Source organism: Elephas maximus, chromosome 5 (genome assembly GCF_024166365.1).
Source record: "Elephas maximus indicus isolate mEleMax1 chromosome 5, mEleMax1 primary haplotype, whole genome shotgun sequence".
In the NCBI taxonomy this organism is placed as follows: Eukaryota; Metazoa; Chordata; class Mammalia; order Proboscidea; family Elephantidae; genus Elephas; species Elephas maximus.
This window is the reverse complement of record NC_064823.1, coordinates 91,500,876-91,517,700: the sequence shown is the minus strand read 5'-3', so window position 1 is coordinate 91,517,700 and position 16,825 is coordinate 91,500,876. Positions and strand designations below refer to the sequence as shown.

Sequence of the window (16,825 nt, the reverse complement as noted above, 5' to 3'; positions counted from 1 at the left end):
TTGAAAACCCTACGGGGTGCAGTTCTGCTCTGCACACATGGGGTCGCCATGAGTTGGGATCGATTAGACAGAAACTAGTTTGGTTTGGTATAGTAGGTGTTCCTGAGCTTAGAAAACAGGAAAGTAGTTTAAAAAGTTAGTTTACTAGTTAAATCTTGATTACTAATGGTAATGAGAGGACAGTATAATATGGATAACTAAAATCTATGAGCCAAATATTTTCTTTTTCTGAAATTCAAATCCTTTTATTTCTGTAAGCTTTTAAAAAGGAGACACTACATATGGTTTTGTTTTATCTCTGTTGAGATAAATGACCTACCTGCTCAATCTGTACTTCTCCAAAGAAAATACATTTGCCCTCAAAAAATAAAAATAAAATAAAGGTGCACCTTCAAAAAAAAAGAAGACAAAGAAGAGGCAGAGGAGAAAAGGAAGAAGAAGAGGAGGAGGAAGAAGGAGATTATCATGGCTATTTTTTTTTTTTTTTTAATCTAGCACTGCTGCTTGGAGGCTCTCAGATGTGTGAAGTCCATGGAGAAAGAGAAAGAAAGGACAACATAGGTAGATCAAATAAAAACAAAGCAGGGAATGAGAAGTGCTGCAAGGCAGTGATTTGCTTTTCGGCCTTATTTCCAAATATGTCTGTGGGTTTTTGATATGCTCATTTAAGGGAATGTGGGAGAGATTATGAGTTAGAGTGGCTCCTGGAAGGTGAGTATCATACAAGGAGGGCCTGCTTTTATTTTGGTTACTTCTGGTATAGGCAGAGAGAAGGTCTTTCAGGAAGTCCAAAAATATGCAAAGTCGGACCAGTATAAGCAGTGTAAAGCACAGTGACTTGGGAGAAGTGATCAACACCTGGAAGCTGAAGTTTCTTGACCTTATAGGAATTGCAATTAGCCTCCATTAATTTATTTTTTCTCTAATCATTTATTTAAAACATAAACAGAATATTGTTCTAAATACTCTGGGAGATGAAAAAATAAATAATACATAGTTTTCAGCCCTATGGAACTTAAAATATTTTAAGAGATAATATGGGTCTGTAAAAACTACAGCTCAGAGTAAAGTATGAGGAGTACTTTAATGGAGGAACAAAAACATTCAAAGAGATTTTGAATGGAGAGTGCTTTTTTCTGGGACAATCAGGAGAGTCTTCTCAGCAGAGGTAGTGTTTGAGCTAGATCTCTTAGGATAAAGAGAACAGTATGATTTTTTTTTTTTTTTTTTTAATGATCAAAGGGGGAGGTATGTTCAGGAAGTAGAGAGTAACATCCAATGTTACAGAAGCACTGAGAATAAACAAAAGAGAAGTTCTATTACTTGTTTATATATTGTAAAGTGCCTTAAACGCTATGGTGAAATGGAACTCTGTCAGGCAAAGTGAAAGCCAATGAAGATTGAAAAGCCAGACAATATTATCATTGAATCATTATAATCTGGCTGTCATTTGCTAGATGGATAGAGTAGGAAGAGTTTGAAGGTGGGCAGAGCAGTAGAAGAAGGTGACATAATAACAATACGGTGTTATTATAATGGATGATTATTCCATAGCATGACCCATTAGTTGGTGTGACTAGTCTTTAAAAAAATAGAATAGAATAGGACCAAATAGAATAGAATAAATCAGATTCTATTGCACTTAGAAAAGGTATTTTTTAATGAAATGTCTGTTTCAATTTTTAATATGTATGTATAAAAATGTATAGAGCTGTGATTTAAAATATATTCCTGTGTATTGTGTCAAGAGAGAGAAACTCTGTCTGAAGGGTGTATTTACAAAACCTGTCTTCACAATGATAGTTAATGGTGGTCTATAAGTATACTCTAGTTTAGGCAGGAGTCTGTAAGGAGACCTTTCAGCATTTTGTGTAGGAAGATAAATCTGTATTTGAAATTGTCACTTACTGACTCACCAGTCATTTATTCTGCTATTTCTTTTAGGAGCATGATAATGCATATTCAACTTTACCAGGAGACTATGTATCTTGAATAAACAACCTTTGAACTGTCTCTCGCATTTCTGAAAAATGATCAAATGCTTTCAGAAAAGTGGTTCTAAACTAGGGGGCAATTTTACCCTCTAGGAGACATTTGGCAATGTCTGGAGACATTTTTGTTTGTCACAATTTGGAACAAAAGGATGTGCTACAGGCGTTTAGTAGATAGAGGCCAGAGATGCTGCTAAAAAATCCCACAATGCACAGGACAGCCCTTCAGCCAAGAATTATCCAGCCAGAAATGTGAACAGTGCCAAGGTGGAGAAAACCTACTTCAAGTGACCCAAACTTGTTATTTGAAGGAAATGGAATTCTTAAAACAGTTGAAAAATTCATACTACTTATAAACATAAACTCAGTGATATTATTTGTGCTATGCACTGAACACCAACTGTGTTATTAGATTTATAGTGGTATTACATCAATCTTTGCATATATGTGGCTCAGAATAAAATACTGTACTAAACAGTTTAGACATATAAAGTTTATAACTCTAAGATCATTTCCTGAATCTTAACATTAAAAGTCAGAATTATATCTTACCGCCATAATACAGAATATTTTATATGCCTATGTATAATTACGTGTATGAAAAAGCAACTTTGTTTTGAAGTAAGTGCAGAGACTTGGCAGCCAGCTGCCTGATTAAATCACATCACTTAAAATCCTGTTCTTAAGAATTTCCTAATTTTAAACAGATTCATTAGCACTCACTGAAATTTTTATAGATCTGATGATTTAATAAATATAATGAAGACAAAGATATTATATAATGATAAAGGAAGAGGGCATGCAGATTGGAAATTAGATCCTAGGCCCATTGGGGCTACTAACTACTTAGGTAGCTTCATCAAATCATTTAAGTTTCTTGGCTTCAGTTCTCTTATCCATAACCTAAGTGCGTTGAACTATATCACTTGTGCAGCCTCTTTTAAATCTAAAAATTTTGAATCTAAAGTACAGATCAGTTTTTTGGAATGAATTGTAAATCTCTTTTAGATTATTTTAGGACTATTTTCTTGCCTCCTCAATTGCACTATGTGGAGGAAAGTAATTCTGAAGTAGCTCCATTATGCCAATGGTTTAGCTTATATTTGGACTACGGTGTGTACAAGAAACCCCAGCCTTCAACTCTGACATTTATCCAGCATTGTCAAGCACAGTAACAGCTTCCACAAAGCTATCATTTAATTGTGTCATGGGATGCATGAGCCTGGCTCTCCTAATGGCTTCACTTTGTTCACGAGGTACACTTTGCTCAGTGCATTCTGTGTGGTAGGTGTTCAGAATTTATATCTTTAGAAAAAAAAATTAAACTAGTATTTCATGACTATAACAGTCAGACTACTGACACAAACCTTAGGGAGTAATTGACTGTTCAATACAAGGGAATAAAAGTTTTGTTTTGTTTTTTTTTCCCATGGAGAAAGACAATGTTCTTTGTTCTCTTAGTGTTTTTATAAACCCTCAGTCAACTTTTTAAGGCATTTAGCCTTAAAAAAATAATGTATAAAATTATCCCTGGTAATCTAAACAAGGAGCCCCGGTGGTGTAGTGTTTAAAGTGCTAAGTGGTTCAAACCCACCAGCTGCTCTGTAGAAGAAAGACGTGGCAGTCTGCTTCTGTAAGGATTTACAGCATTGGAAATCCTATGGGGCAGTTCTACTCTGTCTTAAAAGGTCACTATGAGTCAAGATCCACTCCATGGCAATGGTTTTTCTTTGGTGTGGTGGTCTGTAAATGCGTCTGTAAAATGCCATTCTTGTGCCGTTGTTTTGGCACTGCTCATGAGGTATCATCACCTTCCCCAAATTTTTTCTTAAAAAATTTTTTATTTTATTTTATTAATTCATCATACACTCATCCACCAATCATGCTTTGTCTGGGTATATTGTAGGGTAGGGATATGTAAATGTGTGTGTGTGTGTGTTGAAAATCACCAAAAAAAAAAAAAAAAAAAACACAATGAGAGAGGTGTCATAACTGAAAAAGGTTAGAAGATCTCTGGCTTGATTTATCACTGATGTTTTCTAGATATAACTTTCTTTTATGAGTGTCCCTTAAGTGAGTCTAGAAGTAGCATATTTATTTCTTATGGTGGAAAAATCCCTTTGGAACATCTAGAAGAATAAGGGAAAGATGTATTTGAGAGTTCTAGAGAAATGAGAAGAATTTTTATAAGGGGTTCCTGAACTCTTTGCAAAAATAATTTTAAAAAATTTCTCACTTAAAGGAACACCCCTGATAAAGACACTCAAAATCTCACTGGTTATCCTAATAAATATGTAAAACTCCTCATTTATACTCCAGCTTGCAAGATATGAAGCATGGAGTATCTCTACTGTATTTGCCAAGTCAGTCTAAACTATTTTACAAATGAAAACTCCCCATACTGCTGGCTGTTTGGTTAACAGCCAAGCTCTTAACGACTGCGTCACCAGGGCTCCCCTGTGCATTGACTACAGGTTATTGGTTGATTAAAGTACTTTTAAAATAAGTCGTGTCATGTGTCAAGTGTTGCTAGGTCCATTCATTTAATCTCTTGTAGTATACTTTATTGTACTATATTCACCAAATATTTGAATTATTATATGTGTATGACCTGCATACAACTCTCTTTAACTTATATGGTGAATTAGAGACCCGTTTTTGAAGCAATCCACTCTCGGTAATAAGTCACTTTTGTGTAGACTCCAGGTTTGTTCTTTTGTCCACAGTTATCTCCCCAGCTCACAATTCCAATGAGATACCAGGTGTCTTTAAGATCCTTTGCAACTAAAGGTCCTCCAGAATCACCCTGATAATTAAAAAATAAAGAAAATTAGCTAAATATAAATTTTGTTATTTAAGATATTCTGATTAACTATATATTTTATTAGTAGACAGTATATTCATATTCCCAATCATAGAATAATTAATTGAAACATGTATATCAAAAAGTTATAAAGACCCTTAACCTCCTTGTAACTTTCCTTCACCACGTCTTTACATTTATAGTATCTTCATTTTTGGTTAACTTAATAATCAGTGTTTACATTAATATCACTTTGTAAACATTCGCTGATGAGTCAAGTAACATATTTTGATTATATTACCTTTCATGGACAAACTCTAATTTCCTAGAATTAATAACAGATTTTTTTCTTTTTTTTTACCCCATTTGTCTAGTTTTCTACGGGTCTAATGGCAAATGTTGAATGCTCCGAAAGATCTACCAGGGCCTACCAATTTTTACTGATGCTCAAGAACATCAGGTAACTTGTCAGTTCTTTTACTCCTCTGAAGACCTTCCTGTCCTCACCTCCCCAACCCCTCTTCCCTCTACGCATGCACGTGCACGCACACACACACACGCACGCACGCACACACAGATACACACAGACAGGCACGCACACACATTCTTCCCCTTTTGTCTGCTCTAAATTGAACTGGTTACTGTCTAAGTTTGGTGCAGAACTGTAATTCTAAATGTTTCTTCACCATTCTCTTGTGTTATATCCATAATATTTTTGATTCCATGTCTCCCTCTTTCTTGATTTACTCCCTCATTTTGCTGAGGTACCATCTCCAGTGGTTTCATAAGAAAGAGGGTACAGGAGGTACAGTTTTTGAGCCATTGCATGTCTAAAATGCCTTTATTCTATCCTCACACTTGATTAGTTTACTTGGGAAGGAGTTTATATTGAAATAATTTTCCATCTGAATTTTGAAAGCATTTTCCGATGTCTTCTAGCTTCTAGCATTACTGTTCAGAAGCTCTATGTGAGTTCAGATGACTCTTCATTTGAAGTTTCCAGGTTGTCTTCGTTATCCCTAGTGTTCTGACATTTTATAACAGTGTGCCTTGGAGAGGAATCTATTGTGCCCGGTACTAGTTGGGCCCTTTCAATAGAAAACACGTGTGCTTCAGAACTAAGCATGTTCTTTTATTCTTTAATGATTTACTCCCATGTCTTCTGTTTTTGGAACTCCTATTCATCTGATGTTGGACCTCCTGAGTTTACTCTTGAATTTTCTTAACATTTCTTGTTATTATTCTTCTCTTTGCCTTTTTGTTCTTCAAGAGAGATTTCCTTATTTTCTAATTCTTCTATTGGATTTTAAAAATATTACCTTATTTCTATATCCCAGGTCTGACTCTTCTTCTTTGATTGATTCTACAGTAAGGTGTTAGAGACCATATTGGAGGCTCTGTGCATGTTTGTTGTACAGGTGTATGTTCCAATCTACGTATTTTACAGATGTGGAAAGAAGAAACCCAGAAAGTCAGATGAGTTTAAAATCATATCCAAGGAGCTGGTAGGTTAGAGAAGAGAAGGCAAGAAGTCTGACCCTTTGTCTACTGCCCAAATTAGAACACATTAAAATTCACTTGATAGTCGTACAATGTTAAAGATAATTTAATCTTTCTTTATCTATTCAGAAGGCCTAGCAAGGTTTTGCCCTGCCTTGGGGCTTTCATCATGAACATCCACGATTACTGCACTGTATAGAAACACTGTTTAGTCATGTCACAGACCTAGTCCGTGCTCTGGAAATGGATTTTCCTTTAAGAGTTCTCTAGTAGTAGCAGCATGGTTTCTTGATCGTCATCTGTTTAGCAATAAAAGAAGGTCAGTTTCTGCCTCCCTTTAGAGTGTTGTTTATTACAGTTTTCCAGTAGATGTGATGCTGATTAGATCAGATTAGAATTATCCAGAATATGATCTTTTCTTCATTTCCTTCAGTTAGAAAGTAGGTTTAAAAAAAAAAAACCTCAAAATTAAAACTAATTAAAGATATAACAGAATGTATTACATGTAATAAGAAACAACTCACGCAATTTAAGGAAGTGGGGACAGAGAGGTAAAATTATACAGGATCCCATACAGAGTATTAAAAAGATATTGGGCTATCTATAATTCAGAAAAGATAGTTACATTATCATGGGCATCCTCGGATTTTATAAGTGACATAGGATTTATGTTTTTCTTAAACTTCAATGCCGGTAAAAATCAGTTGGAAAACTTCTTAAATGCAGATCACTGGGTCTCTATTTCTAAAGAATCTGTAGGTCCCCAGGTGGGACCCAGGATCTGCAATTTTAATAAGTGTCCAGTTGATTCTGTTGCAGATCATGTGTAGGACACTTTTAAAGCACACGTTTAGATGAATGATAGCGCGAAGAATGTTCCTCGGCTTCCTTCTTTTTTTGTTTTTCACTAATTCTCATTTCTTCTTTAGTAATCTATTACTCAAGAAAAATTCTATGAGCAAGAAGCTATGCAAGAAGGAACAAAGATAAATAAGGCAGAGCCTATGCCTCCAAGGTCCTTATTATACGTATGAAGAGGTAGGGCACAGATTCACAACTAACCCCAGTTGCATAATAATACAAAACTGTGTGTGCTCCAGTGCCAAATTAATGGCCCTGCTAATAACACAAAATGTTGGAGGCAGAGAAGATGGGACTGAGACTTGAACAATAAATAGATAGGAGAACAGATGGCATTCTAGATAGGGGAGTGCTGTGGGCAGATGTCCAGCAACATCTCCATGTGGATGTCTCAAAAACACCTCAAAGTCGACATGGCTGACACTGGACTCATGATCTCCCCCTCCCCCCACCCCAGATCCATACCGTTCCCTCTCTTTCCTAACTCACACTCCACCCATTTCTCAAGGCAAAAATTTAGGTGTTATGCTTTGCTCCTCTTCTCTTCACTTATATAGAATGCATCACTTCATTCTGTCAATTTTACCTCTTAAATACTGTATTTGTCTCTATCTCCATGCCATTTTCTTTGTCCAAATGACCAGCAATTACACCTGGATTTCTGCAATAAATGTGAATTGATTCACAGTGGCCCTTCTCCAAAATAGTCTCCTTACTGTGGCCAGAATGATCTTTGCAATATTCAAATCTGGTTATATCAGCCCTTGAATGTAACTAAAGGAGCCTGGGTGGTGCTAGGGGTTTGCAATCAGCTGTTAACCTAGAGGTTAGTAGTTCAAACCCACCCAGCAGCTCTGCAGAAGAAATGGTCTGGCGATCTGCTTCCATAAAGATTACAAGAAAACCCTATGGAGCAGTTCTACTTTGTCACAAATGGGGTTACTATGAGTGGAGGGCCTACTTGTTGGCTGCTAACAACAACAATTTAACTAATATAATTTAATAAGCATTTACTATACGGTTGCTATGAGCTGGAATCAACTCGATGGCAACAGGTTTTGTTTTATGGTGCTCACTGTAAGCCAGGCAGTGTTTTGACAGCTTTATACATATTAACTAATTTAATACAAATTCCTCGATTAAAACTTTTTGGTGGCTTTCCATTGCTCTTAGGATAAAAGGCAAAATAATTAGGCAATAGCCTGGCCTTTCACAAACTCTCCTGCCTGTACCATTGGATTTCTTACATTCTATCTGCCACCACATGGTCTTCTTTCAGTCCCCAGATTTCTCCATGCTCCATGCATCATAGGACCTTCACATTTGATATTTCTTTTTGGGCAACGTCCCCCTGCCCCCTATCTCCTGGTTAAGTCCTACTCTTGTTTTAAGTTCTCATTCACCTTCAGCCACTGCCCCACCCCAACTTCGTCCCTGCTAGTTATGTTCATCACACATATATACTTATAGAACCATGATTTTTTTTATTCCAAGTAGTCTTTTTCTGTTTTTCTCCATTGGTATAAATATTTGATTAATATATGTCTTGCCCACTAGAAAATAAGTTCCATGAAATCATGTTTTTGCTCATGATTTTATCTCTAGCACTCGTCAGAGTACATGGCACAAAGTAAGACACTTAACATCTTTTGAGTAAGTAAAGAGACTTAAAATGAGCAAAATAATGACTAGGGACAAGTTTGAACTAATTTACTACACTTTATGTTTAAATTATGAGTCTTCCAGAAACAAAGTAGAAAACAAAATTTTTTTTTTTGTTTTGTTTTCTACAAGTTGATAAAAAATGAACTTACTGTTTCCTGAAATTATGTCAAATGCAATCCTGTTAGTGAGGGAGCTACCTGTAGGTATTTTCTTTCCTCAAACTCTTGACTGAACTAGAAACAGAAGGGGAATCACCACCATCCATCTGTTAGTTTGTCATACTGTGGTGGCTTATGTGTTGCTGTGATGCTGGAAGCTATGCCACTGGTATTGCAAATACCAGCAGGGTCACCCACGGTGGACAGATTTCAGCAGAGCTTCTGGATTAAGACAGACTAGGAAGAGACCTGGCGATAAAAAAAAAAAAAAAAATTGGCCCTTGAAAACCTTATGGATAGCAGCAGGATATTGTCTGATATAGTGCCAGAAGATGAGCTCTTCAGGTTGGAAGGCACTCAAAATATGATGGGAGAAGAGCTGCCTCCTTAAAGAAGAGTCAACATTACTGATGTGAATGGAGTAAAGAATTTGGGACCGTCATTTGCTGATGTGGCACAACTCAAAATGAGAAGAAACAGCTGAAAATACTCATTAATAACTGGAATGTGGAATGTAAGAAGTATGAATCTAGGAAACTTGGAACTCATCAAAAATGAAATGGAGCGCATAAAGATCGATATCCCAGGCATTAGTGAACTGGAATGAACTGGTATTGGCCATTTTGAATCAGACAATTGTATGGTCTACTATGCCGGGAATGATAGATTAAAGAGAAATGGCATCACATTCATCATCAAAAAGAGCATTTCAAGATCTCTCCTGAAGTACGTACGGCACTATCATTGATAGGATGATACAAGGAAGACCAATTAATATGACTACTATTCAAATTTACACAGTAATGCCAAAGATGAAAAAAAAATTGAAGATTTTTACCAACTTCTGCAGTCTGAAATTAATCAAACATGCAATCCAGATGCACTGATAATTACTGGTGATTGGAATGCAAAAGTTGGAAACAAAGAAGGATCGGTAGTTGGAAAATATGGCCTTGGTGATAGATAGAAATGACACCAGAGATCACATGATAGAATTTTAGCAAGACCAATGACCTATTCATTGGAAAATGCCTTTTTTTAACAACAGAAATGGTGACCTGTGGACCTGGCCGATGAAATACACAGGAATCAAATTGACTACATCTGTGGAAAGAGAAACTGGAAAAGCTCAACATCATCAGTCAGAATGAGGCTGTGAGCCAACTATGGAACAGACCATCTTTTGCTCATATGCAAGTTCAAATTGAAGCTGAAGAAAATTAAAAAAAGACTATGAGGACAAAGTACAACCTTGAATACATCTTACCTGAATTCAGAGACCATCTAAAGAATAGTTTTGATGCATTGAACACTAACTACTGAGACCAGACGAGTTGTGGGGTGACATCGAGGACATCATACAACAAGAAAGCAAAAGGTCATTAAAAAAACAGGAAAGAAAGAAAAGTCCAAAACAAAATGTTAGAAGAGACTCTGAAACTTGCTCTTGAATGTAGAGTAGCTAAAGTAAATGGAAGAAATGATGAAGTAAAAGAGCAGAAGATTTCAAACGGTGGCTCGAGAAGACAAAGTAAAATATTGCAATGAAATGTACACAGACCTGGAGTTAGAAAACAAAAAGAGAAGAATACACTAGGCATTTCTCAAGTTGAAAGAACTGAAGTGACAATTCAAGCCTCAAGTTGCAATATTGAAGGATTTTATGGGCAAAATATCGAAGGATACAGAAGCATCAAAAGAAGATGGAAGGAATACACAGAGTAACTGTACCAAAAAGAACTGGTTGATGTAAACCATCTCAAGAGATAGCATATGATCAAGAACCAATGGCCTTGGTGAATGGTATTGAGCACAATGGTATGGAAGGAAGAAGTCCAAGCTTCACTGAAGGTATTGGTGAAAAACAAATCTCCAGGAATTAATGGAATACCAGTTGAGATGTTTCAACAAATGGATGCAATGCTGGAAGCACTCACTTGTCTATGCCATGAAATTTCAAAGACAGCTACCTGGTCAACTGACTGAAAGAGATCCATATTTGTGCCCATTTTAAAGAAAGGTGACCCAGCAGAATGCAGAATTTATCGCACAATATCGTTACTATCACACACGAATAAAATTTTACTGAAGATAATTCAAAAATGGTTGCAGCAGTACATTGACAGGAACTGCCAGAAATTCAAGCTGGATTCAGAAGAGGATGTAGAATGAGGGATATCATTGCTGATATCAGATGGATCTTGGCTGAAAGCAGAGAATATCAGAAAGATGTTTACCTGTGTTTTATTGACTATGCAAAGGCATTTGACTGTGTGGATCATAACAAATTATGGATAACATTTTGAAGAATGAGAATCTCAGAACATTTAATTATACTCTTGAGGAGCCTGTACATAGACCAAGGGGCAGCCGTTTGAACAGAACAAGGGGATACTTTGTGGTTTAAAATCAGGGAAGGTGTGCGTCAGGGTTGTTATCCTTTCACCATACTTTTTCAGTCTGTATGCTGAGCAAATATTCTGAGAAGCTGGATTATATAAAGAAGAAGGAGGCATCGGGATTGGAGGAAGACTCCCAAGGTGGAGCAAGGTCCCCAGGTAATTCTTATATATAAGGATATATACATAAGAATATATACATAAGCATTGCTTAGAGATCTTGTTAAAATGTAGACTCGATTCAGTATATCTGGGGTAGAAATGCAAATTTTCAGCAGGGCTTGAACTGAAATGAACTGGTTGAAGCCCTGCTCCTTACATGCTCTTGGCAGCTAAAGCTAAACGTGTAACACATTCTCCTGGGCTTGTACAGCCAATTGTGCTACAAAACTCCATGCTCCTTTTCTGATAGTGGTTGTCCATGTTGTATAATTTGTGGGAGTCTGGGCAGGGCTTTCTGTTGCCTGATATCAATGCCATTCCCATCACTTCACTGTTAGAGTCACCACCTTAGAGTTTTCAAAAATCTCAAGTTAAAAAGCAGGTTCCTCCAGGGAGGAACGCACTTTATACTTCTGTTGGGAACGACAGATGGGGCACCCCCTTCCTCAGCATTAACCAGTTCTCTCACCTCCCATGTGCCTTATACTTGAGACACAACAGATTACTTGAAGTTCCCTCAAATGTGAATTGTAATTTCATAATTTTGGCTACGCTGCTTCTCTTTTCTAAAACTTTCTTTTATGATTCTCTAAAAAGATAAATGCTGTTATCCTTGAAGGCCTCATTTAAATATCATCTCTTTGAGAGTTGTTCCAAATTTGTTCCCTTTGAGGAAAAAATATTTTCTCTCCATTATATAAGTTATAACCTTTCATCACAGTTCATTGTATATGATTGCTTCCTTGCTAGAATACAAGCCCTTGAGGAAAGAGACTTGCCTAATTAATCTTTGTATTTCTGGTTATTAAGATATTTTAGTTTTGTTGGTTAGTTTGAGAGCATCAAAGGCACTCTTTGCTTATTTAATTTTACTTAAAACATTTAAAATATTCACTTAGATATTTTTCGAATTGACATTATATCTGTAGTTTATACTAATATAAAGAATATAGATTATTTCCTGAACAGATAAAAATTTTTAACTTAATAATATCAAAATAATTTCTTCCCAACCTACCCTGCAGGCATCATAAATTCCTTCCAAATATCCAGCACAAAACATTCCAAATTTTATGTCACTCCCATACACATGTGGTTGCTTGCACACAGCATCACTTATGATTTTCAATTTGGCTTCTCGGAGATCATTTTGGGGCCCCCCTTCAGGGAAAACAAAATAAATTTAGTATTGAAAAAATTTTTTTTTTCTTTATCTATATGATACAGAGTGAGGCTAATATAAGCAGTCTTTAAAGAAGAAAATTCTGGTTAAATCTGGCACATTGAAATAAAAATTATTGTTCTTATCACATTTTTATAAACACCTCTACAAAGAAGAAAATAATTTGAATTTTTTTTCCCATGGAAAACATTTTCTTTAAAACAGTTGGCTTATTTTATTGAGAAAGGCATTTCATTTGCTTTTTTTATTTTTCTGAAGTTTGTATTTGTGGATTCCAGATTATTCCCAGAAACTTTGCATACCTAGATAGTTTTCTTCCTTGGCTTGATAAAATACCTATAATACTGTATACACTGATTTTATCTTCTATGTGTTATGAGGAGCTTTCACATACATAATGCCATTTAAAGGCAATGACTTTACTTCTTATGTATTATAAACTTGGGGCTCCAGATTGTAAACTAGATTCTCAGTCTAAAACCAATAATGTGGTAGGTAGACCATCGCTTAAAGTGGAAAACTCAGAAGGGCACAAACATTGATTCATTATACCAAGCCATAATGTTAAAATAGCTGGGAAAAGGTGACACTGTGGTAGATGGAATTCTAAGATGGACTCCATGGTTCTGATGTGAACCCCTAGCTCCAAGGATCTATGGGTATGATGGATATGACTGTTTGCACACAGCATCACTTATGAATTTCAATCTGGCTTTCCTTGATTAGGGTATGTTATATGGCACAGGTGAGGGGATTTACAGATGTAATTAAGGTCTGTAATCAGTTTGACTTTAAAAAGGGCTTAGGCCTCCCTTGAGTTCAGAAACATATTCCTACTAGTGTTGAAGAAGCAAGCCCTCATGCATTTTACAGCTGCAAGAAACCATGTATAACGCTGTCCAACACGTTGATTGCAGTTTTGTGAGATTCTGAGAACAGGAACTAGCTAAGCCACATCGATACTGCCGACCAACAGAAACTGTGAGATAATACATGAGTGCTGTTTGAAGCTGCTAAGTTTGTGGTAATTCATTACACAGAACTAGAACAGTAACACAGATACCAATTTCTTTAGAATGCCGACACAGGATTTATTTCTGGAGAAATATTTGCTCACATTTTTAAAAAGTGTTCAGAAAATGTGTGTGAAACTCAAATGCTCTAAGGAATTTTCAAGTCACTCAGTTCTTTGAAAAAAAATATGTATAGCCAACTACATTATCAGTTAAAAAACCAGTTATGTCCAGTGCTGCTGGGAAGGGTGTGGTAAAACCAACAATCTACATATTGCAGGTGACAATGTAAATTCATAACTTTTTCAGAAAACAAGATGCTTAAAACTGATTCCAAGTCATAAAAAGTGTAGCCCAGAACGTCTGGACATCCCCGAATATTTTCTCAACTACTATGGGAACGCTCAGTAGCATGTCTCACCAACTACTGATTTTTTTTTTAAAGAACCAGACTTATATGTTCATTCATCTCCACTGTTTATTATTTCTTCCCTTCTGCTTGCTTTGAGTCTATTTTGCTCTTCTGATTTACTGCAGGAGGAACTTAGATCATTGATTTGAGACTTCTTTTCTAATGTATGCATTTAGTGCCCTACATTTTCTTCCTGTGCTGCTGTCACTCCATCTCAGTATATTGATATATTGTTCTTCATCTTAATTTAGTTCTACATATTTAAAAGTTTTTTTCTTTGAGACTTCTTTGACTTATAGATTTAAAAAGATGTTGTTTAATTTCTAAGTATTTGGAGACTTTCCTGTTGTCTTTCCATTGCTGATTTTTAATTCAATTCTGTATGATTAGAGAACATATTCTATATGATTTCAATTCTTCTAAATTTGTTGAGGTTTGTTTTATGGACCCGGGTGAGGTCTAGGCGAGTGTTCCATAGGTGTTTGAAAAATATGTTTTCTGTTGTCGGGTGGAGTGTTCTATAAATGTCAGTTAGATTCTGCCGTTTCTCACAAAATATTATGGCAGCCTCAAACTCCTGGTAGAAATTCATTCTTCCCATCAAGCCAAAGGGGATTTGAGACGCCCCTTTCATCGTTATGCAGCAGAGAACACAAACCCTGTCTTAAGGGAAGACCTATCAGCAGCAGGGCAGGCATTGTGGTGTCAGGCTTACAGCTTTACTCAGCCACACCTAGAATTCGTATGCGATGGTTAATATTTTACGTGACTGGTAACATGACCCTAAAAAAAGAAATCGGTATCTTAGCTTGTTTAATATGGAATAAGATCACATGGGACATCCAGTGATAATTCAGACCACAAAGCCTATTGCCAGCCACATTGGTGAAAAGTTATTTCTAGTTTCTTAGTAGAGACTGAGAATTAAAAGTTTAGTTTTAATAGTTTGTTGTATATAAATAAATTGTATAGAGTTCTGTAAATGGATTTTGCCATTCTCAAAAAGCTCTTTTGCATCTTCTCAAGCCCAGCATTAAAGAATCCCTCAATCTATTGTTACATATAGGTACCTGGACCAGATTATAGGATCCAGAATGTACCTGACTTTGTATGCCCAAAAGTGTTCAAAAATCAAATCATCGTTATTTCTTAGCAGACTAAGTTAGTATAACAAGTTAAATCAATTTAGAGAGGGCTCACTATGAGTTGGAATCGACTGATGGCGATTTTTTTTTTTTTTTAATGTAAGCTTTAGGAGCCCTGGTGGTGCAGTGGTTAAGAGCTTGGGTGCTAACCAAAAAATCGACAGTTTGAATTCACCTGCCATTCCTTGGAAACCCTATGGGATAGTTCTACTCTGTCCTGTAAGGTCACTCTTAGTTGGAACTGACTTGATGGCAACAAAGGTTTGGTTTTTTGGTGTGTAAGCTTTAGAGAAGCCCTGGTGCCACAGTGGTTAAGCTCAGCTTAATCAAAAGGTTGGTGGTTTGAACCCACCAGCTGCTCCATGGGAGAAAGATGTGGCAGCTTGCTTCCTAAAGATTACAGCCTTGGAAACTCTATGGGGCAGTTCTACTCTGTCCTGTAGGGTTACTATGAATTGGAATTGACTGGACTGCAGTGGAGTTTTTTTTTTTTTTTTTTTTTTGATGAAAGCTTTGTAATCAGAGGCAATTTACACAGTATTCCTATTCCTGATCACCCTTAAATTAACCTTTTTAGTTCTGAAGCACATTTTGCTGCAACTGGAGTTTGTACCTGAGCAAAAGAAAAATTTGTGAGGTGATTTAGGAAAGTGAAAATGAGTTATTGATCAAAGCTAAGGGGAGGAGGAAATGAAAAGGGTTGTTAGGGACAGGGGGCTCATGTGGAGAGGGGAGATACTAACAAGGACCCTGAGGTGAAGGTGATCATAAGGGTGCCAACATACCGATGCACAGCTGGCATTACATACAGAATATCACATAGGGATAGATTTTAATGCTGCTGAGGGAACATCTGCTTCTTTTATATCTGTCTTGAAGCCCACCCTGGCAGAATAATATTGATGCAGATTAAACTGCATTGCTCTAAGTAAGGCTTAGTGCTTTGTGATCTTTTTTGAGATACCCACCGCCATAGAAAAGTTCTCCAAATCCTGTGACGTAGACAGTTGAATTTGGTTGAAAGGATGCAGAGGCTTCTGGCAAACAAATTGGGCGTACGTCATCAGTAAAGGTGACTCTGGGAGAGAACTCTACAACAGCAATGTCATATTCTTTTGCTGGGGAGTGGTATCTCTCATGAACAATGATTCTTTTGATATTTCTTTTCATTAAGGGAGGGTTGATTGTTGTTCCAAAGCTAACAGTCCATTGACGTGGCTTTGCATTACTAGAAAGGATTAGAAATTAACAGAATATGTGAACTGCACTACATTAATTGTATTTAGGCTAGGAAATGAGAAAATATCATCCCGGGACTATTTGGCTATGATGAAAATTTTCTTTGACCTTTTAAATATAATCTATTGCTACTGTTTGAAAACTAAAATGTATACAAACAACATCTTAGAGCTGAAATCCAAAACAGAATATTAGAATTTTAGAACTGGAAGGCACATAAAAGATCATTCATTCATCCCTTTAGCAAATATATATTGAACACCTATGGGTGGGGCATTATTTGAAGTGCTGGGG

General features: G+C 36.4%; 1 protein-coding gene across 1 annotated transcript in view; it reads right to left on the bottom strand.

Moving 5' to 3' along the window:
* Window positions 1–4,635: 4,635 nt before the first annotated feature.
* The window catches only part of LOC126077134 (transmembrane protease serine 11A-like), a 55,470-nt gene continuing 43,280 nt past the window's right edge, over window positions 4,636–16,825 (bottom strand). Inside the window, exons 6-8 of the mRNA XM_049886166.1 lie at window positions 16,261–16,520; window positions 12,558–12,700; window positions 4,636–4,797 (exon numbers count right to left, since the gene is read on the bottom strand). Of these exons, the coding sequence (XP_049742123.1) occupies window positions 4,636–4,797; window positions 12,558–12,700; window positions 16,261–16,520 (565 nt within the window). The remainder of the gene's footprint in view (window positions 4,798–12,557; window positions 12,701–16,260; window positions 16,521–16,825) is intronic.